The sequence below is a fragment of the Rhea americana genome, unplaced genomic scaffold (assembly GCF_003343005.1).
Source record: "Rhea americana isolate MKP2758 unplaced genomic scaffold, rheAme1 scaffold_481, whole genome shotgun sequence".
NCBI classification, from domain to species: Eukaryota; Metazoa; Chordata; class Aves; order Rheiformes; family Rheidae; genus Rhea; species Rhea americana.
In genome coordinates, this window is record NW_028186625.1 from 131,535 (window position 1) to 154,472 (window position 22,938).

Genomic DNA, 22,938 nt, shown 5'->3' on the forward strand with positions numbered 1-22,938 from the left:
TAGTAAGACTTTTGGAGAGTTTCCTAATATTAAAAAAAAAAAAAAAAATCCAGAGAATGGCCCAGAAAACGATCCCTTCTCAATCTTCTCCAAAACCACGTGAGAGGAAGATTCAAACCGGGTGGTCCTTGCCCCACTTCATTCTCTACTGTCTGTAGAGCACCGAAATCTACAGTGGCTTCCAGGATCAAAGCGAAGGCTTGTCCAAAGTGCAGAAGGTCCATGGTTGCGGGCCAGGCGGCCTCAGGGAGTCAGCTGGATCCTGGACTCCCAAACCCAGAAGAAGGGCAGGATTTTCTCTCCGTTAAAAGAGGCCGAGGAAAAAGCGAAAGCCAAGGTCTCATTATCAGCGTCAAAGAAGGCCACGTGTCCCTTCTCGTAATCCAGAGAGACCCGGATAGTCCTCGGCCTTCCGTTTAGAGGCTGGACTGCGTCGAAGGAGGTGAAAGCTTGGAACTTGTCTCCGCAGATGCCAACAGCCCAGATCCCCTGGGAAGGGGCCAGGCTAATCCAGCCTTTTCTCCAGGCTGAGTCTCTGGCCACCCCCACAGCCCAAAATCCCCGGCTGCCCAGATGCACTTCCCAGTAATGCCTCCCTGCCGTGAAGCCCTCGTGGCCCAGCACGGAGCAGTAGGTGTCAAATCGCTGGGGGTTGTTGGGCAGGTTCTGCGGCGTTTCTTCCCACACCACGCTCCTCCGGTCCTCCGAGAGGACGAGGTGAGGGTTTGCTGTTTCTGGATCCAGAGTCACGTTTGCTGAAGGGAGGGAAATTGAGAGAGAAAAGGGTGGAAAAAAAAATGTCAGAGGAAAGATGATCCTATCTGCACCGCTCTGCTTACAACCTACATGGAGAAGGTCTTGAGAGGGCCACCAATGGGCCACACAAGCTGGATGACAGCTTGTGTTTTGGTTGGGCGTGCAGAAACCCAACTACGATCCATAGAAGCTCACCTTGCCCACACACCAGGAAAAATTTTGAAATCTCCGCCTTCGACCTTCTCTTCCCTGCCCACTTCAGCCCAGAATACCCGCAAAGACTTACCCCATTGCACGTCCAGTTCAACGGGAAGACTCTCTGGAAGGAGAGAGGAGGAATGAAGTGACATTAGTATCTCCTTTACAGGATGAGGGAATGTGTTAGCGATGGATAAATAAGAAGCAGTTCACCTTTTCTCTTTGCAAAACAAGGACATCCGGGGGAATTTCCAGATGAACACGTTTAGAGGGCAAAATTCAAAGGAGCACTTTTCTCCTCAAACCAGTTAGGTTATGGAGACTGTAAGCACGAATGCTGCGGGGAAATCAAGAGCAGCAGATCTGCTGCTGGTTATCAGTCACAGCCGACCGAGCTTGGCACAAAGTCCAGTTGCTGCTAGAAATGTATAATCAAAAAAAACCCGTATATCCCTGCTTTTGCTCTCTTCCCCATACAACCAGTCTTGGAGACAGCAGATCGGATAGACGGACCTTCCGACTCAATACTTTGATGAGGATGTTCCTTGAACTCAGAGTTGACTGGACCAAGTAGTAATTGCAAGTCAGAGGAGAAAATCATGGAAAAGCAGCTCCATTTGCAGAATAGTTCGCTCGAGGCTCATCTACCTGCACCCCACCATTCATCTGCAATACGTTCACCTTTCATGCTGGCTCCCTAGCAGATGACTGGATGTTACCTACCGCCYGTTCAGTTTAAACGGGTTCAAGAATCAAGAATTTGATTCATTTCCTCCCTGTAACTAAAGGGAGAGGCTCGCTCTGGCCCTTTGCATTACTCAGGAGTTCAGACTCGTGTAAATAYGTCTGTGAAAACACTTACCCTCCCTTTTCCAGCCCTAAATATGAGAATTATTGAGTAATTCATCATTAGCATTCTTTCGCAAGGTTTTATGCTGGTGAATAACCGGCTAGCATCTGCTCCTCTCCAGCTGCAGGAGCACGTTTAGATCTTCCCTTCCTCTGTACCTTTGAATTTCCTCAGAGCTTCCTTCAGCACAATGTTTTTCTGAGACARATCCTTGAGTCGCTTCTCTGCTCTTGGAAACTTCTCCACCAATTGCTGGAAACTCATTACTTCACACCTAGAAGGAAAAAAATAAGAAACTTGGGGGTGTCCACGGCTGCTGCTTCAGCCTCGGTGGCCCTTGCAGAGCGAGGCCGACCCCTCTCATTCCCCCGTTCCTCTCCGCTTTGAGACTGTGTCCTGGGGACAACTGTCTCCTCCAGAAAGGGAGTCACATACCTGTTCAAGGCACTCCTGGCATCCTGAAAGAGAGAGAAGATGGGAATTAAATCCTGAATGAGCCTCCTCTTTTGCAGGAGGAGCGTGAGCCTGTGCCAGGGACCCCAGCACTTGGCTCCAGCTGAGGTTCATTTAGCTGCAGACCCCTCACTAAAGACATTTTATCCCTCTGCAAGGCATGCATCAACCTCCTTGCTTTGCGTGGGGCTGGGAGGGGAAAAATTTGCTGGATATTCCCATGACAAAATGTGAATTCTGTGGTCATCCTCCTCAGGGGCTGGCTGTGACAGCAGCGCAGGTAGTTAGCAACTGCCATAAAACACAGCGTGGCCCCTTCCAAGATCTCAGCAGCCTGCAAAGCGCAGGGAGGAAACAGGCATCCCTGAGAACCACTCAAATTGTCAAGGCAAGGAGATGGGAGAGGAGGGATTAAAAAAAAAAAACAAAAAAACACCCCACCAATTCTACAGCACGTTCAGAGCATTGCAAGCTCCGTCGCCCAAATCTTCTGCACAGCTCCTGGCTCTCACCTGCAGGGATTTGTTCTCTGGCAGCGGGTTTATGCCTTGCAGCTCCTGGATGAGGTGGTCCAGGTGGGAGATCTCCACAGCGAGCCTCCCGTCGCTCTCAGCCTGAGTCTGCACGACCTGCTTCTCCGCGTCCTCCAGCCACAGCAGGAGCAGGCGCTCCTGTTCGTCCTGGAACTGCTGCAGCTGCTTAAAGGCTGATGCGATTTTCCACCTCTCGACTCTCGTCTGTTGCTGCGAGGGACGAATCGGGAGGGAATGAGAACAGGAGAAATCAGAAACTTCGAAAACCTGGTTACACCTACCCGAGTTCAGTAAAACAGGAGCAAAGACTGCTCTTCGGCCCCAAGGCTGGCCTGAGTCCACAGCACTTGGCTCTGGCCAGTCACATGAAGCTGCGGTGAAACATCTGCCATGGTCTCTGCTACTGCTTTTGAGGAAATCACCGTGTCTCACTTCCTCAGAGCTACAGGTCTGTCCTCTACCTCCCCCGGCCTGAGAAAACTCAGAGATGGTGGAAGCACCTGGTCCATCGCGCTCTCCGAAGGAGACATTGCTGCATCTGGGTGCACACCCAGCTCGTCACTGCTGAGCGGAGACCTGGGCTAAAGCAGGATGTTACAAAAGTCTGGCCCGGGGTGACTCATGCCCGGCTGTGCTGGCCAAAGCGCTGCTCAGTTGAACTGCAAATGCCCCCCTTGAGCTGCAGATGCCTCCCTTGACTCAGTCAGAAAGTCCCTTCCTTCTGCCCACTGGCGTTTTGCAGCTGCAGATCATCCCCTCAGGAAACATCTGCTTTTCCTCCACCAATGCATCATGGAGATAAGGTGAGTGCAGCGGAGACGGACCCGTTCTGGGGTCCAGTGTGTAATGGCTGGAGATGTTCTCTTCATCTCCATGCTGCAAATTCAGGTGCTGCTCAACCATCTTTTAACTGGAGTAGCCCACCCACGAGTTGGACTTGAAGAAGACACCTCCACGCAGGCAGCAAGTACCTACCAGATACTCTTGGCTTCTCTTCTCCCCAGTCAGTTTTAAGCCTTGGAGTCTCTCTCTCTCATCCTTGAGGCTCTTCAGTTTGTTTTGGATTTGTTCCTGGCCATAGACATCAATAAAGAAAATAGAGCTAAACAAACTAAACTCAACCAGTTTTGTCAAAGATATGGAAGCAAATACAAATTTGCTGAGACCAAGATTAAAATGTTCAGTCTACTGCACAGGGCAAYGCATGCTGAGCACCGGCCCTGATGAGATGGGGCACAAAACACCTCAACAGTGGCTGGAAAGTCCCTTTTTGACCAGTTACCAGGAACTACCTGCGGAAATTTCATCTCTCTCATCTTCACGCAAGACAGTGTTAGGAATCTTGCTACAAAATTATAACATCTTATTCCCAGAAGTGCATATATATAAATATATAATGCCCAGCAGCACATATATAGCAATTAAGAAAGGAAATAAATGGGTGAGAAAAGATTTACTTCACTCTGGCTCCTCCTGATTTAATCAATCTCTACAGGGTTTGTAAAACAAGATTATGGAAAGAGGTGGCAGGAAACACATCAGCCCAACTTCCCGTGCACACCCCGGCAAGAAGTCCTCCTCCTCGCGGGAGTTAAAAAGTCTCCCTTTATCCATGCAGTTATCCCGAGATAGGTGCTCGAGAAAGAGAGTCCTTCTCTCCTCCCGGGTAACTGCCTGATTTGCAGCAGGAAGGACAAACTCGGATGTGTCTCTTGAGCAAAGAGTAATAACAAGATCCACGTGTGCGGAGAGCGTGGTGGAGCGAGCCAAGGTGGGCTCCAGCTCTTATGGCTTAAATATCTAGTGTGAGCTACTAACCTCGTTTTCTTTAGTGGTCCCTAGAGGGCATGTTAGTGAAAAGAAAAAAAAATCTGATGGATTTCTATAAAAAAATCCAGGCTGATGAGCTCTCCTGGAGAGACTTAAGGAGAAACTCCGCTTTGGAGGTCTTGGTTGAAGTTGGGCTTTGACTGATTCACGCCATCCTGGGGGTTGCTTTAATGTTTTGCTTGCAGATTGGGGCTGAACTAACCCCTTGCAGAGGTCTGCTCCCCTCTGCGTGCCACCAAACCAGGCTCTAGCAGGCTTGCAGGCTCCTGGAGACCAGGGCAGCTGCACCGCCCTACCTCCAGCAGTCTGGATGACCTGCCAGCTCAGCCCGCCCTCCCTCAACCCAAGCCTTGACCCATCTACCATCCCAATCTACCGTTCTCCATGCTCTTGGGAAGGTGGAGAAACACTCGGCTAGCAGAYCTGAGCCTCCAACAGGATGGGAGAAAGCAAGGAACGGAGAAGGTCGGACCAAAGCCTTGGAGAAGCAGTGCAGCGCAGCGATTTCTTACTTGGCAGTGCTGGGCGGCCTCCTCGATGGGGCTGACGGTGTGAGCGCGGTGGGCTCGCGAGCGGTCGCACACCACGCAGATGGCCGTCTGGTCCTCGTGGCAGAAGAGCTTCAGCGGCTCCTGGTGCTTCTCGCAGACGTTTTCCTCTCCGGCCGGGCGGTCCGGGCGGCAGCTCAGCTTCTTGGCGATCTCCGCCAGGTTCCTCAGCTCCCGGTTGGGCCTGAATTTCCGCTTTTGGGCCGCTCCTCGGCACTGGGGGCAGGCGAATTTCCGCTCGGATTTGCCGGAGCAGCGGGTGATGCAGTCCCTGCAGAAGCTGTGGCCGCAGTTGATGGACACGGGGTCGCTGAAATAATCCAGGCAGATGGAGCAGGACGCCTCTTTCCGCAGGCTCTCCAGAGGGTCACTCTCGGCCATGGCTGCCCGCAGCCAGAACGACACGGTTACTTTTCGCTTCACCGGATTATTATTATTTTTCCTCCCCTCCCTCCGTCCCGTCTTTCGGCGGCAGCTGGGAGTTTCCCCTCTCTGCTCGCCCGAACGGGGAGGTCCGCTTCGAAAAGGAGCAAAGGACGTCAAAGGAAGGAGGGGCGGAGAAAGGGGAATTCCAAACCATCTTCCGTGCAAAACGCAAATTCTGCGACTCCCTCGCCCCCCCTGCCGAAACCCGAGGTCTTCCGAGACGTCCGTCCGCCGCTGAAGAGGGGAGGRAAACGTTTGCTTCACCCCCACCTGCGGCCCCTGAGCCCCCGGGGCGATTCGATGGCGGGGAGCGAGGGCAGCGTCTCGGTGCCGCCGCTCTCTCCTTGCCCTTGGTGCATCGCAGACCCCATCTGATCACGGAAACAACCCGGCTCCTTTCCTCCCTCTTTGTTTCCAAGGCTTTTTTTTTTTTTTTAATTTAATTTTATTTTTTATTTTTTAAGCCTGGTGCAACTGGAAGAGGAGCCACCAAGGCTGMCGGGCAGCAGCTCGGCATTGCAACCGAACGCTCCCAAACGTCCTTACCTTGCGTTTAGGCGGAGATCTCGGCTGGCGGGAGGACGGGGCTCTCCTACGCGGGCTGGACAGGGACRGAGCGAGCGCGACAGCTCCGCGGGGCAGCACGTAACGCCCCGCCGCGGGCTGAATCACCTTCCAGCCTCGGGTAGATTTTAATTTTCAGCCACGGCTGGTCGGCCAAATCGGGACCCAGCTGCTTTCCTCTTTTTTTCGGGCATCGCGGAGCTTTTCCAAGCTTCCCTGTGAGCCCCCTCCTGCCTTCTCTGAATTAAGAGCAAAAAGGAAAAAATAAAATATATAAAATAAATAAAAAATAAAAAAAAATTTTTAAATCTCCCCCCCAAAAAAACAGAGAGGAAAGCAAAGCAAAAAAAAAAGGGGGGGAGGGGGAATAAAACAAGGCATACTCAAGGCATACTGAAAATTCAGTATGTAGAAGAACTAGAGCAGCAGGGAGGGGAATCACGGCACCGTCCCTCTTCTCCTTTCCAGCTAAAAAGGGGAATAAGGTCCAAGGAGGGGGAAAGCAGAATGTTAGGGAAAGCTGCTCTGCTGCATCTCTGGGAGCCGCAGGAGCGTCGTGCCGGGCCCTGAGCAGGTGAGCGGTGGGAGCGGGGCTGATTTTCACGACTTCTGATAAAAACGTGCAGAGCTGCAGCTCCGCGGCCCTCGCGAGCAGGCTGCTGGGGGGCTGCTGGTGCCCCGGAGCCGGGGGGCAGGAGCACGAGGCTGCGCACACGCGTGTGTTTAGGGGGGAAGAGAGATGTTTTAGGGGGGAAGGGTGTTGTTTTGGGGGGGGGTGTTGTTTTAGGGGGAAGAGAGCAGTTTCTGTGTGGCTGTGCGCACCACAAAGCAAGGACGAAACGGAAAAAAAGAAAGAAAGAAAAAAAAAAGAAAACTCAAGCGCCCAACGTGGGGCTCGAACCCACGACCCTGAGATTAAGAGTCTCATGCTCTACCGACTGAGCTAGCCGGGCCGCTTGCTGCAGCATCCTGCAGCTCACGTCGAGTCCGGGCACCGGGCGGAGCCCCGGAGCAACCGCTAATTAGCGGTAATTAGCGGAGAGCGGCTGCTGGCAGCCCAGGGAGCCTGCGGCGCTGCGGCGAGCAGCGGAGCGGAGCCCCCCGTTAACGTTATTTTTCCTAACGCTGCTGCCCGTCGTTGTAACTTCGGACCGCGCTGCAAAGACTCTTGGCGCTCATATGGGTCTGCGACAGGTACCTTCGAAAGCTGCCCCCTTCTCCTCCCCCCGCCCCCGGTGCTGGGGCCAAAGCGTTTGCTACAGTTAAAAAATGCAAGTGATCACTACTGAACATAAATGTTATTCTGTTAGGTATTTGCATGTACATGATTTGAAAAAAAAAACCCTAAAAAAAAAAAAAAAAAAAATCGGCAAAAATGAAGGTGTTTCTGCCCGGTTTCGAACCGGGGACCTTTCGCGTGTGAGGCGAACGTGATAACCACTACACTACAGAAACGCGTTGAAAACGTTTGCGTTCCCCCAGGCCTACGGGCGTAGGGCGCTGGGTGCTGCCTGCCAGGCTGGGCGGGGGACGCCCGGGGGGGGCCGCGCTGGGGGCCGCCCCGCTGCGGGAGCGGGACGAGCTACTGGGGGGGAAATGATAGGAAAAAGGAAAAAAAAAAAAAAAAGAAAATTCAGGCGCCCAGCGTGGGGCTCGAACCCACGACCCTGAGATTAAGAGTCTCATGCTCTACCGACTGAGCTAGCCGGGCGGCGGCGCCCAGCRCTGCGGCGCGGCGCTCACGGCGCGCCCCAGCCACGCCCCCTCCCCGTCGAGGCCCCGCCCACGCCCTTCAGGCYCCGCTCTGATAGGCCGAGCTAGGGTCGTCCCTGCTCTCCCCCGCCCCTCCCCCAGACCTCCGAGAGCAACGAGTGGAAGGTAGACAAGCTCGTCGCCTTGCCTTCCCTCCCTCATTTCCGGTAATCGCTGAGCTGGCCTCTCCGGTGCCTCCGCTGACAGGGAAGCGACTACAGAGACGGAGGGACAGCAAGGCGTCACGGTTCCTACGGCAACGCGCGCCACAGAGTGGGGGCGGCAACCACGGGGGCGGCTAGAGCGCCTCCCGCCCACTTCCCGTCCAGCCTCGTTGCCGAGCAACCAGCGGCGAGCGGCGAGCTCGCCACTTCCGGTCAGGTGACGCTAAAGAGGVGGGGTGGGGGCGGGCGGCGGGAGCCGGAAAGCGGAAGCGCTGCGGCGTTTCCCGTCAGTTGGCGGAGCCCCGCACCATAGAGAGCCAGCGGGGGAGGGTGGGGGGCTAGAGCGCCTCTCCTCGCGCCCGCGCCGGGGGGTCGGCGAGCAGCGGGGCGATCGCGGGGCAGAGGCCTGCGGCGGCGGCGGCGGCACCTCCGGGCCCGGTTGGGGCAAGCGAGGGGCTCGGGCGGGGAGGTGGGAGGCGAAGTCCCCGGGGCAGGAGCGTGGCCAGGCCCGGCCGCGGGAGCCAGGGGCGGGTAGCGGTGAGGCCTAGCCCGGGGCCCGGCCCCGCTGAGGCGGGGGACGGGACAGCGGCGAGGCCTAGAGCCGGGCCCGGCTGGCTGCGGRGGGTGTTGCGGGGCTGGGGTAGGCCCGGAGCCAGGCTTCGGCCGGTGCTGGGGGTCGGGGCCGTCGCTGGAGGCCCGGAGGCGGCTTTTGGGCGAGGAGATTTAATTTTGGGCTCTGAAGGTGAAGCGATAGCGAGGTTTCRACCCGCGCCGGCTGCCGGAGCGGGGGCCGGGAGGGGGCAGAAAGAGGAAGCAGGAACCCAGAGCCTTGCTGGCACCTGGGTGGGGGCTGCCAGCCCTTCCGGCTTCGCGCCGGTGGTGCCCACGCCAGTGTGGGGAGCGCCTCGAGGTTGCCTCAATCCTCCAAAGGAGCTYGTGCGAGGAGGAGGAGGAGGAGAGCCTCTCAGCCACCGCCATGGCAGCTGCGGCGGTCCTGGGAGACGGGGTGCCTTCRGGGGGCTCCGGAGGGCGCCTGAACCCCGTGGAGACGCTGCAGGAGGAAGCCATCTGCGCCATCTGCTTGGACTACTTCGTGGACCCMGTCTCCATCGGCTGCGGGCACAACTTCTGCCGCGTGTGCATCTCGCAGCTGTGGGGGGGTGAGGCGGAGTACGAGGCGGCTCCGGGGGACGCCGGGGCCGGCGGGGACGTGGGCATGGGAGACGTGCTGGAAGACGAGCTCGAGGATGACGAGGATGAACTCGATGATGATGAGCTGGATGTGGAGCAGGAGGAGGAGGAGGAAGATGGTGGGCCTGAGGAGGAGGAAGAAGATATGTGGAGCGAAGAAGACGACGACACCGATCTGTGGGAGGTTCCTGTGGAGGAGGACATATGGGACGGTGGGGTTGGGGGGGAGCTTTACTTTGGGGACGAGGACTATGATGAGGATGTGATGGAGGAAGATGTGGAGGAAGAGGAGGAGGTGGAAGAGGAAGAAGAAGAGGTGCAGACGCCGCCGCCTCCTGTGCTGGCCACGCGGCCTCGACGCCTCCAGACCTTCACCTGCCCGCAGTGCCGCAAAACCTTTTTCCAGAGGAATTTCCGACCCAACCTCCAACTGGCCAACATGGTGCAAATCATCCGCCAGCTGCACCCGCACCCTCAGCGCCTCGCTCCGCCTGCGGCTGGCCCTTCAGCCTCGGGCTCTGCAGCTGGGGGCCCCGGGGCTCTGGCAGCGGCGGGTGGCCAGGGGTCTCCAAACCTGTGCGAGAAGCACCAGGAACCCCTCAAACTCTTCTGCGAGGTGGACGAGCAGGCCATCTGCGTGGTGTGCAGGGAATCCCGGAGCCACAAGCATCACAGCGTCGTCCCCCTCGAGGAGGTCGTTCAGGATTATAAGGTACGAGGGGGGGCTCTGGGAAGAGGAGTGGAAGGCGCTGGGATGGGGGCAGGGAATCAAGTGGGAATAGCGGGTTTGTTGCAAGGTGCAAAGGGGAAGATGGGCCTGTTTCACGCTGGCAGAAGTCGTGGAGCCACGGACGGTGGTTTACGGGTTGGTCTCGCCAAGCTGGTTGGGCGAGTGGTGAGTGGAGGAGCGAAGGGCTGCGCGGCAGGGATGTCTCCGTCAGCTCACGCAGGGCAGAATCAGACTGGTGAGGGGTGCAAAAGGGTCCAACTTAACCACGCAGCGTGGGGAGAGGGGAGGCGAGCGAGTGGATGTTGGAGGCGCTGGTGACGGGCCGAGCAGGACCCGGCGGCGATGGTGGTGGAGGCTGAGCCGTTTTGGGGTGACTGGCAGGATCAAGGACTCACATGGGGAACTGGTTTGCAGAGGAGTGGGTGAGCTCAGCAGGCCGAGCTTGCCTCCCTGCTTGTCYGGCAGGATTCCTAAGTGGTTTGCGGACACGTTTGTCCTAGGTTGAAAGCAGCACCCAAATTGCCAGGCTKTTCCATGGGTTTGTGACTCGCAAGTTCTTCCTGAGTTGTCTCAGGCAACACCTGTGTGAGGGTCCCAAGGGGCAATCCCAACCCACTGGCAGCAGAAACCACCACAATCGTTCAGCAGGGATTTAGCAGGGAAGTGTTGCTGTCGGAAAGGTCTGTTCCTAGTCGCGGATGCCCAGGCTGTGCTGGTCCAGAGTTAACTCTGCGCCCCTGAAACGAAGCGCGGTGGGAGAACAGGGCAGATGGGGAGGGCTTGATGAACACTTAACCACTCAGGCTGTTGGTTACCGTGTGTCTTGGGGGTTCAGTTTCTCAGTGAGATCGTGTCTTTCCTTCTTGGGCCTCCTGCAAGAAGGGAGAGTGCACRTGTACATTTGTTTTTTAATATCCAAAGGGCTCAGGCAGCTTATACCTTGCCTGGAAGTCTTGGAGGAATTGCTGTTGCACGTGGTTGTATCTGGAGGCAGCTTGCAACTGGAGCTGATCCCTTTGAGCCCTGGCAGATTTTTCCAGTGCTGTGGTAGGCAGTTCAGGCTCTGGGAGATGTCTGTGTTCAGAAGAGATGAGGGYGGTTGGAAAGGAAGGTGATGGAGGTGCTTCGTTCCTGCGTCGGACTGTTCTGTGCTGGGTCGTAGGAGCGTGGCTGGTGTCACTGGGTAGGTTTAGTCCATTCTCCTTTTCTTTGCCACGGGAAAGATCCCACAAATACTAGAGGAGGCAAAAAAGAGGATATTCAAACATGCTTTTTGTGAAGAGCAAAGCTCTTGGCAAATAGTGGGTATCTGGAGGACAGTTAACCAGAAATGGTTGTTCTTGGAAACCCCAAAGCCGATTCATTGTGGAGAATTGCAGCTGCAATTAGGGTGCAGGTTCATCACCGACTTAAGTCAATCTAAGATCGTACCGCTGCTGGAAAAGAACGGGCTGAAAGGATGGTCTTAGCTTGGTGTAAATTTGCCCTGAAAATTCAGGATTTAGGAGCCCAGACCGCGCTGCGCTTCCTGAGTGTCAAGGCCTTGGYTGTATGAGACGAGATGACCCAGCAGGACCGTGAGCGTCCATGGCTCAGATGCACCCAGGACACTGGCTTGGGTCATGTGTTGAGCARTCGGTGTGTGGCCACTGTTAGTCTGACGTTTCTGGACATCCCCTGGTCTGGCAGGGTTGGGATTTTTAGCTTTCTAATTAAAGCATGTTCCAATGTGATTGTTTACAGAAGGAAAAAGGGAAGTGATCTGAACACTGGGCAGAAAGTTCAATTTTCAGCTTTACCACAGAGTTAGTAACAAAAAAAGAGGAGGATCTTGCCAGAGCCAAGGACTTCTGACACTTTTCTCTTTCAGAACAAACTCCAGAGCCACCTGGAGCCCCTGAAGAAGAAGCTGGATGCAGTCCTGAAGCAGAAATCGAGCGAGGAAGAGAAGATCACAGAGCTGAGGGTAAGAGCTGGGTGCTCCTCCTGGTGTGTGCTTCCTTTCCTGATTGTTTCATTTCCTACCTTTGTCTTCTACTATCCTGCCAAGCAATAATTAGCTCTCAAACAGGTAAGAAGAATGCTGAAGCATCAGCATGGCAGCGTGTCTTGGCTGTGGAGTCTGAGGTACCTGGCAGAAGAGAGAAGTTTGCCCTCCTCTGCCTTCTGTTTCTTAGCAGTCAGAGGTGTTTTGCTCTCTTTGCTGTGACCTTTAGGATCACAAGAGCTGGAAACCAGTTTCCCTCTTAGATTAGAGGGTTACACGTGCCCCAAATGTTTTGGGGAACTGGTGGCTTGGGATAGAGCACAGATGGATGTCCGTAGTGAAACAGCAGACCCAAAAGATGCTTTTGATCTGTGCTCAAAGCCCGTTTCCCTATGAGAGTAGCTCAGCCAGACCTTGCTCGGCCCTGACTTTGATGAATTTAAGAGACCGTATGAGCTTGYGGTGGGTGATAAAGCCAAGGAATAGCAGAGGGCAGGATCCTGGAGGATGGGCCAGTCCCCAGCCTTCCTTTTTCCTCCCATTAAGTCTTTCCTCCCCCTTCCCCACTCTGCAGGACAAGATGAAGCTGGAGATCAAGGAGTTCGAGTCCGACTTTGAGCTGCTGCACCAGTTCCTCATTGGAGAGCAGGTCTTGCTCCTGCACCAGCTGGAGGAGCGCTACGAGAGCTTGCTGGCCCGCCAGAGCAGCAACATCAGCCAGCTGGAGGAGCAGAGCGCGGCCCTCAGCCGGCTCATCGCCGAGGCGGAGGACAAGAGCAAACAGGACGGGCTGCAACTGCTCAAGGTCTTTCCCATCCTGGGAAAGGGAGAGGGAACGGGTTGGCTGGGAGTCGGGGGGTGGAGGGCAGGGCCCTGCTGTTGTGATGTGGGAGTTGTGCCCCTTCTCAGATGTTTTCTGAATCTTCCTAAAGGGAGCTGTTAAGTTGGATGATTCACGTAGTTGATCTCCGAACTGTGAACTCTGCTCTGCTTGCAGCCTTGCTCAGCGCTCTGCTGGCAGCTGTAGRTCTGGCCCTTCCTTACAGCAAGGCAGCAACGTTTGTGGTGGGAATGAGTAGAGCTACAAAGAGGGGACCAGACTTTGCTTTGAAAGCACGGGGTCTCCTCGGGAGAGATCCCTTACCTGGTGGGCTAGATCTCTCTCCTGTCAGCTGGATCGAAGGGATCACAATGCTCATGGACAACAGAAAACAGGAAGGGAAGGGGATGCCCCAAGACGCCTGGGGTCCAGCAGCTGTGTTAGGATGCCCTGAGAGGGGGCGGAGGAAAACTTCCACCAAGGGCAAATCTGAGGGATGTTTGTCCCCACCCCAGTCAGTCTCAGGCCTGTCACCTGACTGTGGGATGGGACCATCCTCTTCGTTGAGGTAGTTGGCTCGTTACCATTTATCGTGGTGTTCGATCACGGCCGCTAAGAGGATTCAGTGTGAATGACAATGGGATCGGTGTCAGTCCTACCTAATCTTGCTTTTCTTTTTCTTTCTGCCCCTTTTCACACTGCTGCCTCCTTTTGCAGGACATCAAAGGCACTTTTATCAGGTCAGTGACTTTCTGTTCCTGTCATCTTGCTGTGAATAGCTTTTGCGTYGAAAAGCCCTTTTGCTTTTGTTTTAAACCTTGTGCAGTGGGCACTTCTCCAGGCCGGGATTGGGTAGTGCAAGAGAAAACTCAGTTGTGGCTGCTGTCAGACTAATGCAATGGTAGGAACTCCTGGCTGGTGGCCAGGAGTGGGCCATAATGGGAGCTGGGGAATGTGTAGCAAAGGAGAAAGATGGGGAGCAGAGATCCGAGTCCCTCACAGCACCTGGCAGCCACTTGTTTGGGAGAAGAGCTGGATGCGCCCACACAGACCTCATGCCCTGGGGAATCAAGAGCTGCTTGCAAGTCTGGGAGGGTCATTTTACTCATCCTGTAAAAGGAACGGGCAGCAGCAGGAAAGCCTCCAGCTGCTCTCGAGCGCTTAACGTGGCCGTGGTCAAGCACAGCGTGGATCTTCCCTCGGCCAGAAACGAACGCGGCTGTTTCTGCCGGAGGTTTGGCTGTCTCGAGTGGCCGAGGGAGGGTGGGGAGCGCTGGCTGTACCAGTGTGACTGGTTTGGCTGATTTCTGCCCTGCTGTGGTTTTTTGAGCGCTCCGTTGTGCAAATTGGCTGCGCGCAGTCTTCTAGGCTGCTTTGTTCTCCTCGCTGAAGCATTATGGGATAGCAGGCTGGATTTTCCCATCATGCACCTGCCTCACTGAGCAAAGTAGATGCGCACAGAGCCCGAAGCCACCGCATCTTCACTTTTCCCCTGAATGTGTGTTCCGTCCCACTTCACCGAATTCCTGCTTCCCCCGGCAGATGTGAGAACATCAAGTTCCAGGAGCCCGAGATGGTGCCGGTGGACGTGGGGAAGAAATACCGCAACTACTTCCTGCAGGATGTGGTGATGAGAAAGATGGAGAAAGTCTTCAGCAAAGTCCCTCAAGGTGAGTGAGACCTGGCTGCTCTGCCCTTGGCACTTCCAAAGGGACAGTCCAGTTCCTSAGCTGGAGYGAAGTCCTGGGGATTTTCCAAGCTGSCATTTCTTTSTTTTCCCCCCCAGCTCCRCTGCATGCCCAGCAGTCCTCCCTCCARCCRTGCTGGGCTGCCTTCCCTCGATTTGCACCCCTTTACTTCTCRYTCTGCTGATCCCCTGAATCCTGGGCTGCAGTTGGCCTATTTTTTCCTTCTTCAGCATGTCTTCCTGAGCTCTGTCACTCAATCTGAATCCTCCTCCTCCCCCCACCAGTGTAGCTGTCTTTCCTCCCCATGCCTCAGAGCTGGGGGGGGGGTTGATTTGGATCCAGAGCTGCTAACAGTGAGGGGGCGCAGGAATGGGATGTGAACCGTGGGGCTGTCGGTCRCTGCGCAGCCACAGATGCTGCGGGTACGTGTGTGGGTGAGGGCTTGGGGTTGGGAACTAACTGGGGAAAAACCAGCTTGGAGCTGGGATCTGAGGGGAGATAACAGGTGACCAGCAACCGCCGGCTTCTAACTCTGCTCTCCCTTCATCGCCTTCCTAGCCGATGTGACCCTGGACCCTGACACTGCCCACCCCCGCCTGAGCCTCTCCCTGGACCGGCGCAGCGTCAAGCTGGGCGAGCGGCGCCAGGAGCTGCCGGACAACCCCAAGCGCTTTGATTCGGATTACTGCGTGCTGGGCTCGCAGGGTTTCACCACCGGGCGCCATTACTGGGAGGTAGAAGTGGGGGGCCGGAGAGGCTGGGCCGTGGGCGCAGCCCGCGAGACAGCCCGCCGTAAAGAGAAGGTCATGGGCCCCCACCAGAAGCGGGAGATCTGGTGCGTGGGCACCAACGGGAAGAAGTACCAGGCGCTCACGGCCACGGAGCAGACGGCCCTGTCRCCCAGCGAGCGGCCCCGACGCTTCGGCGTCTACCTGGACTACGAGCGGGGCCAGCTCTGCTTCTACAACGCTGAGAGCATGACCCACATCCACACCTTCAATGCCTCCTTCCACGAGCGCATCTTCCCCTTCTTCCGCATCCTGGCTAAGGGCACCCGCATCAAAATCTGCGCCTGACGGCCAGCCCTCGTCCTTCCACCGGCCGCCTCTACCCACGCTGGATCCGGCCTCACCCTGGGATCCGGCCTTGCACACGGCCACGCTCCCCCTTTCCCTTGGGCCTCTTTTTGAGGATCCAGCGCTGCACTTGTCTTCTTGCACCTGCTTGCTCACAAGGCCTCTCCCCCCTGCCCGACTCTGTCCTTGTGCCAGCTCCTTGTCGAGATTTCACTGCAGCCTTCCCAGCCAGCCGAGCCGCTCCAAAGGCAGTTTGCATTCGGAGGAGGGAAGAGTTGCCCCGTGGGCAGGCTGGGGAGGTGAAACAGGCATTTTCACTTTGGCTCTTGCTGCCCAGGACTTCTCTCTACCTTCCCCAGTTGACGCATAAGCTTCCCAGCATGCTCTCCACTCGCCTTGTGCCCCACGCGTCAGGTTTTGAGGTATCATCTCCCGCTCTCCTTGGACGTGGAGCTCAAGCCGTAGCGTGCCTGCGGATGCCGTGAGTCTGTACRTTGGGGAGCGAGTGCTGGCTCTTGCCCCCTTGAACTCCCAGCAGTGCTTGAAGCATTGACTTTCAAAAGCCCCGTTGCACCAAGGTGCTTCTGAGCCTGGATTTCTTGGCAGCAGTGGATTTGCTTTCTGMGTTTCTCCTCCTTCATGCCTGGCTGGCATTCGGACCTCGAGTCGAACCCGCTTTAACCTGCGATGTTCTCCAGTTCTGGCACTGTTTGCCTTCCCTGTGTCTCCCATCCTTGCCTCCTCCCTGCTCTTCCTCCATCAGGCACTGAGTCAGGGTCACCAGATCCCCACTTCAAACCCCAGCCCTACCCCCTGCCATCTCCTTTGTAACCGTTTCTTGTGGGCCTGGCACTTTATACGGGGCTGCCTGGGCCAGGGAGAGTGCAAATAGGTGGTTTCCCCTTCCAGAGCYGAGACCCTCTGGGGTTGGGCTGCTGGAGGGAGCCACGGTGGTGCCGCATCACCAGCCTTCCTCGCTCAGCGCACTCTCCAGGCCATGGTGGTGGGAACCAGTCTCCTGTTTCCCCTCGCAGCTTGAGAGCTCTCTGAGGTGGGGATATTTATTTTCTCTTCCTTTTTTTTCTTGGTTGCTGTTGAGTTTCCAGCTGAATCCTGTCCCACTAGAGAGACTCTGACCGCACCTGTTGTGTTTTTCTTCTTTTTGTTGGTGGATTGGTTTTTTTTTCTTTTTTTTTTCTGCTGGCATTACAGAGCTAGTTCAAAATATTTTTGGCTAAAATGAGAATTAAATGGAGATTTAGTTTTTTGAAATGTCAAGAAATAATAATAATAAACAATAAGGTTGTAAACGTGAGTCTCTTGCTTATTGAGATCCCACTGGAGGCCTGAAACATCTGGGAGCTGTTTCCAAGTAAGTCTGGCTTCTGTAGCACGTGGGAATTGGGATGCAGGTCCCCCAGGCAGCCTGTACTTGCTGTTAGCTCCTGTTTGAATGGCCTGAGAGCCTGGTGATAAGCAGATGTGCCTGAAACCTTGTATTGTTAATCTTGACCTAATCCTAGTAACGAGATTGGGTTCAGGCCCAGAGCTACGTGCTCCTATCGCTTCCAAAGCGGATAACTTGCCCTTTTATCTGCATAAAGGGCCCATCACGTGGCAGCAGCGTGCCGTGAGCCACATCGGATGGGCAGGCTGATGTTGCCAGGGGAAGGAAGTCCCTTTGGGCTTCGTGCGGCGGGTGGCGGGGAGCGGAAGGCAAGCGGAACGCGCGGCTCAGCGGCCACAGGCCAGCTGGCTCGTGGAGCGGGCAGCGCTGCGTGCCCTCCTACCAGCAAAGGTGGCAGTAAGAGAGGAAACCTGGCTTGACACCGTTGTGAAGCTGTAGGAACCACCTACTCGAAAGAGCTCGGCTGGGCGGCTGCGCCGTCCGCCTGGAGGCTGCTGGGTTAAGGAAGCTGCACGTGAAAACTTTCCCGTCTCTTCTAGCTGCTCTGAAGAGCCCTGGTGGGAGCYGAGGCCAGAAACCGCTGCGCCCTGCGCTGTGGCAGCTGAGGGTGAGGACAGTAAATTCCTTTTTCRTTCCTGGTCCCTCTCTAAGGTCAGTGGTTGAAGTGAACCTGCATAGTCACATACATCTCTGAAAATCATCTCTTGTTACCTAAYGGGTATCTTGTTTTGGGAGCCCAAGACTGTGTCGCTTGGAAAATCCCATTTCAGGATGGGGAAAAGATTCCCTAGCTGTCTAGTTTTGGGGGGGAGAGGGTGAACAGAGCTAGTTACAGAGAAATGCTGTGGAGGACCTCGCTTCAGTGCATGCTGCTTGTTGCTCTAGCTAATCTCCTCTCCGGCCTTTGGGTTTTCTTGGCCACAGGGGGTTATTTTCCCAGATCTGCAAATTATTTGTAGTGACCCAGAGTGCTGCTCCTCTGGGGCTGCTTCCTGTTGCCAGCTGGGAAGGAAGATGAGGGAAAAACTCCAGTCCCTCATCTCATGTGGGGGAAGAAATGGAGCCTCCTGGCAGCCAGGAGGGCAGAGACCTCCTTTCAAGCCCTATCATGCTACCTGCTATCAGAGTATTTCTTCTCAGTTCCCTTATTGTTATTTTTCTGCATCACAGACTTTTAAATAACTTCTCCTCCCTTTTTGGTACCTTTCCTTTTGCAGCCCTGCTGCCCATCTTCAGGCTTAAGAGATGCGGGGAGATGGAAGCAGCTGACCAGCTATGAGATGGACTCTGAAGCACAGCAAGCTGCTCAGCTTCTCAGGTGAGGGGGGRAAAAAACAGCCTTTAGGTGCCCTCACTGTGATACCCAACCTGGGGCTGTTTGTCACTAGAGTGCCTTCTCCTCCCTGGATTAACCACCTTGCTCTGGGCTTGTTGTGCTCTCAAAACCCTTTCTCCAGTTTCTCCTGGTTTCTCAATAGGAGTGGGAGACTGGGTGCAACATCCCACTGCAGCCTCCCCAGTGCTGAGAGGGGTAACGACTTCCCTYGCTCTACTGGCCAGGCTCCCAGCASAGCCCAGTCATCAACCCAGGCCCTCTCCTGCCAAGATACCCCCATCCCTGGAGGTGCGGATGCAGCTCTTCTGGGCATAAAGCCCTCCCAGCCAGGGGTACTGGGTTTTGCCTCTTTCCTGAGAGAGGGACGTTTCCCCTTTGCCAAAGTTAAGATCCAGCACCTGGGCCCAGCCAGAGCCAAACCTGAGCGTGGATTTCCCCCAGGCGGTGACGCGTCCGAAGTTACACTCCAAACGCAGATCTCCGATGTGCCTCCAACCTCCCTTAGCTTGTGGCAAGGCCCAGGAACAGCAGACATGAGGCAGCCACAGGCTCAATAGAGCACTTTTTTTTTTATTGATCTTTGTACACAAAATCTATGGCTTTTGGAGACCACATTCTCATCTGGTCCCGATGGTGACTTGCCACACCCGGACGAGGTTATCTGTATATCCAGCAAACAGGGTCTACGGAGAGAAAGGGAGAGGAGCTGGGTAACGGGAAGGGAAGGATGGCCAGAGACAGTCCTCAGGACGTTATCACAAGGGACTACAGTCCTCAGAGACCATTTCTTGATGCTGACAGGGAGCAAGATCAGCCCTGGGAGCAGGGGAGAGGCGAAAGGGAAGAGCTCTAGGGAGCAGAGGGAAGCAAAGCTTTGCCCCTGTTGGCAAAGATGACTCCAGGACACCCTCTGGGGACTGCAAGCTTCTCTGTGGTGCCTATGCTGATTTAAAAGCAGCAGGATGATCCCAAAAGTCCTCCAACCCCCCCCACCAAGCTGTGTCTGGCACAAGCACAGAGAAGGGGGCCAGATGCTAAAGGACTGGGCACACAGGTTGCTGGGGCAGGGAAAAGGGGATGTTTTTTACCTGCCCATCTGCAGACCAGGCCAGGGAAGTGCACTGGGGTGGCTCGGCTTTGCTGCTGGTGCTGATCACCTCTTGCTTCAGCTCATCCACTATGATTTTGCCTTCCAGGTCCTGTGAAGAGCAGGATATAAAGAACATCAGGTAATGGGGACTTGCTGGGAGCCCCCTAGAGTGAAGGGGGGCTCAAACGCCCTGGGGCAGGGAGTCGCTCAGAAACAGCCTCTGGGTTTCCGCACAGAAATGCAGTCAGATGGCATAAAACGTTTCATCACAGCGTGGCTGCTTTACCACGCAGGCCCACCACTTTCTTCTAGGGAACCCATTTGGCTCAGGCAGGAGAGGGCCTGAGGGCTTGGGTCACGACCTACCCAGATCTTGATGCTGGGGCCAGTGGCAGCACAAAGCCAGTAGCGGTTGGGGCTGAAGCACAGGGCGTTGATGATGTCCCCTCCGTCCAGGGTGTACAGGTGCTTGCCTTCGTTCAGGTCCCACAGCATGGCCTGGCCATCCTGCGAGACAGGGAGAGGAGTCAGAGTAAGCCCCAGCACCCGCTGCCCGTGCGTGGATCTGTCCCACTGCAGAGTCAACGGGGACAACCAGCAAGCCGGTGACCCCAAAACAGCACCCCTGCCTGTCCACAGGGACATCAGCACCCTTCTCACCAAAAAGAGAGAAAGCAAGTGGTTATTTTTGCTTGCAGAGAAAAAATAAAGCCACAGAGGGAAGTCCTAGTCTTTGAACGATACACATGGAGCATCACAAATGAAATACTRGGGACTGCGTCTCGCTGAGGTCTCTCCAGGGTGGGGGGCAGAAGGTGCCAGCTCAGAAGCAGCTTCCAGTTTTCTGCGCTAAGCAGCGTCAACACTTTTGTCACAGCTCAGCCTTGCTTCCAGGAAGAGACAACCAGCCAAGGCATCGCTGCCATGCCGTAGCTGCATCTCCTCTGGGGCTGTGCTACAGAACCAGAAGGCAGGCTGCAAAGCCCCACGGGGCACGGAAAAGACTAATTGGGAGTGATTATTCTCCACTGGTTACCAGGATGTTTTTCTCCTGGACTGTAACTAAGCTACAGAGCACTTTACTGCAGATCAGCATGAATGCAAAAACATTACAGGAAGCAATGAAACAAATTAAAAGAACAACAAGCACCACGATTCTGAAATGTAAGAGCTAAAAAGGACCCTGAGCCTGAATTTATTCTAAATGAGACAAACTGATTTATTTGGTGGCCTCGGCCTTCCCCCAAGATGCCTACCTTGCCGCCAGAGGCGCAGAGGGACCCATCGGGGGAGACGGTCACTGTGTTCAGGTAGCCCGTGTGCCCRATGTGGTTAGTCTTCAGTTTGCAGTTAGCCAAGTTCCAGACCTGGGTGCACAAAACCACAGCAGGGTCAGAACAGATCAAAGTCTGCTACTGCACCCCAATACTGCAGCTACTGGAACCTCCCCCTCCTTCCCCAGACCACCCTGGCCATGCAGATCCCCCTGACTCATTACAGGGACCCCCGAGCCTGGGGGAAGCTGATCCCCACCTCACCTTCACCAGCTTGTCCCAGCCGCAGGAGACGATGATGGGGTTGCTGCTGTTCGGAGAGAAGCGCACACACGACACCCACTCCGAGTGGCTCTCGTCCTGGGGAGAGGAACGACGCCRGGTTCACGGCGAGGAAATGCCGCCGGGTCCCCCCCCATCCGCGTGGACGCTGCAAGAACAGACCTGCCGCATCCCGTCCCGTTGCTCCGCAGCCTTCCCAGCCCCCGCCCAGGCCTCCTCTCACCCTCTTGATGTCCCCTCATAATTGCAGGACTTGTCCTCAGACGCTCCCCCCACCCCAGGGGGAGGTCAGCAGACATCGTGTCACATCTAATCATTAGGACRGGGTTGGGAGACCTGGATCCCCGACCCAGGAGCAACTGAGCACTGAGACAGGTACACTTAAAGGACCTCTATGGATTTGTTTTTCTCACACTGCGACGTAGCAGAAAACCTCCCCTCTGCAGAACAGGAGCAGTGTGATCTTAAAAACCCACCTGCTCCCTCATGCCGCCTTCCCCAGCTCACCTGCACCGTGTACTTGCAGACGCCCAAGGTGTTCCAGAGCTTGATGGTCTTGTCCCTGGAGCCCGAAACGATCTGGCGGTTGTCAGATGAGAAGGCCACGCTCAGCACGTCCTTGGTGTGGCCCACAAAGCGGCGCGTGGTGGTGCCTCTGCAGGGAAGATGCAGAGAGGTCAGGATGCCCCCAGCCTCCCTCCTCCAGCTCTCAAAGAGGGGCTCGCCTGCAAAGCAAGAGCCTCAGTTCCCCCTCGCTGCTCTGGTTGCTTYTCTCCCATCATAATTGCAGGACGTGTCGTCAGACCCCGAAGGATCAGCAGACTTTGTGTCAGGTCTAATCACYGGGAGAGGGAGTGAGGGAGACCAGCCAAACACGGGTCTTCCTGCCTTCGCTCCACATCACGGCACTCCTCACCACCCAACGTAGCTCTCTTGTGTTTCCAGTCCCCGAAAACTCCCTCCCAGCCCAGGCTTTATTTCCCAAGCTAAGAGCMAACTGCTTGATTTTCAAGGAATGCTGGTGATCTTGCAACCTCTCTGAGGGCCCCAAAAAATAAATAACAGAGGCAAACACTGAAAAAAGCAAAGCTAACTGTGCTCACAGTGCTCTCATCCCTGCCCTCTCCCTATGGCTCACGTGGTGAGGTCCCAGAGACGCAGGGTGCCGTCCCAGGAGCCTGAGAGAGCAAACTGCCCGTCGGAGGAGATGACCACGTCGCTGACGAAGTGTGAGTGACCACGCAGGGCTCGCTGCGGGATCCCGTAGTTCGTCTCGTCCCGGGTCAGCTTCCACATGATAATGGTCTTGTCTGTATGGAAAACAGCAGAGAGAAGAATAAGCTGGGTGTAATCGTGACAAACCACCACAATGATTTGCAACCCCCTCAACACCCCGGGCACTTGTCCTCACCCTCTGGATGAAGGGGTGGCCGAGGTGGCACGGTGTCCCAGCACTCCCCAGCTCCCTCTCAGCAGAAATGCTGCCCTTCTTCCTCAAGTTCTCAATCTCCTCCTACCCACTCTCCCTCTTCTTCCTCAGGTCCATGGTCTCTTCTTGCTTCTCTTCCCTCCCTAGGCTGATGGTCCTCCCCTGCCCCTCTTCCCCTGGCCCATGGCTTCCTCCTGCTCCTCTACCCCCAAGGCTACCCCCTTGCCCCTCTCCCCCAGCAAGCTCCTAGTCTCCCCTTCCCAAGCCCATGATCTCCCTTTACCCCTAGGCTGATGGTCTCCCCTGTCTCTCTTCCCATACTGATGCTTTCCCTCATTCCTTCTCCCCTTCTTCAGGCTGATGGTCTCCCCCCGCCCCTCTGCCCTGAGTTGGGGGTCTCTCCCTGGTCCCCCTCTCCCCTCCTCCGGGCTGACAGTCTTCTCTTGGCTCCCCTCCTCCAGGCTGACAGCCCGCCCTGTCCTCTCGTCCCCCACACTCCTGCCAGATCGGGGGTCTCCCCCTGCCTCCCCCCACTCCCCACTGCCCCTCTCCC

The 22,938-nt window shown here is 55.7% G+C and overlaps 3 protein-coding genes and 3 non-coding genes across 6 annotated transcripts in view; 1 reads left to right on the plus strand and 5 right to left on the minus strand.

Moving 5' to 3' along the window:
* Positions 1 to 94: 94 nt before the first annotated feature.
* LOC146589046 (zinc finger protein RFP-like) lies at positions 95 to 5,689 on the minus strand. Its single transcript, XM_085316948.1, has 7 exons — positions 5,133 to 5,689; positions 3,766 to 3,861; positions 2,770 to 3,000; positions 2,240 to 2,262; positions 1,963 to 2,078; positions 1,043 to 1,075; positions 95 to 755 (listed from the first exon to the last, which is right to left on the minus strand). Exons 1-7 carry the CDS (start codon positions 5,547 to 5,549, stop codon positions 244 to 246), a joined length of 1,428 nt encoding a protein of 475 aa, XP_085173074.1. The 5' UTR covers positions 5,550 to 5,689; the 3' UTR covers positions 95 to 243.
* Positions 5,690 to 7,038: 1,349 nt separating this feature from the next.
* TRNAK-CUU (transfer RNA lysine (anticodon CUU)) lies at positions 7,039 to 7,111 on the minus strand. Its single transcript has one exon. It is a non-coding gene; the product is annotated as a tRNA-Lys (tRNA).
* Positions 7,112 to 7,540: 429 nt separating this feature from the next.
* TRNAV-CAC (transfer RNA valine (anticodon CAC)) lies at positions 7,541 to 7,613 on the minus strand. Its single transcript has one exon. It is a non-coding gene; the product is annotated as a tRNA-Val (tRNA).
* A 183-nt stretch (positions 7,614 to 7,796) lies between these two features.
* On the minus strand, positions 7,797 to 7,869 carry TRNAK-CUU (transfer RNA lysine (anticodon CUU)). Its single transcript has one exon. It is a non-coding gene; the product is annotated as a tRNA-Lys (tRNA).
* A 720-nt stretch (positions 7,870 to 8,589) lies between these two features.
* On the plus strand, positions 8,590 to 16,888 carry TRIM41 (tripartite motif containing 41). The gene is made up of 6 exons (XM_085316926.1): positions 8,590 to 9,977; positions 11,866 to 11,961; positions 12,557 to 12,787; positions 13,520 to 13,542; positions 14,345 to 14,472; positions 15,049 to 16,888. The coding sequence occupies exons 1-6, from the start codon at positions 9,051 to 9,053 to the stop codon at positions 15,564 to 15,566; spliced, it is 1,923 nt and encodes a 640-aa protein (XP_085173052.1). The 5' UTR covers positions 8,590 to 9,050; the 3' UTR covers positions 15,567 to 16,888.
* A 1,972-nt stretch (positions 16,889 to 18,860) lies between these two features.
* The window catches only part of RACK1 (receptor for activated C kinase 1), a 4,462-nt gene continuing 384 nt past the window's right edge, over positions 18,861 to 22,938 (minus strand). The window contains exons 2-8 of the mRNA XM_085316964.1: positions 22,095 to 22,275; positions 21,464 to 21,611; positions 20,939 to 21,034; positions 20,657 to 20,767; positions 19,767 to 19,907; positions 19,399 to 19,509; positions 18,861 to 18,993 (exon numbers count right to left, since the gene is read on the minus strand). Of these exons, the coding sequence (XP_085173090.1) occupies positions 18,928 to 18,993; positions 19,399 to 19,509; positions 19,767 to 19,907; positions 20,657 to 20,767; positions 20,939 to 21,034; positions 21,464 to 21,611; positions 22,095 to 22,275 (854 nt within the window). The 3' untranslated portion in view covers positions 18,861 to 18,927. The remainder of the gene's footprint in view (positions 18,994 to 19,398; positions 19,510 to 19,766; positions 19,908 to 20,656; positions 20,768 to 20,938; positions 21,035 to 21,463; positions 21,612 to 22,094; positions 22,276 to 22,938) is intronic.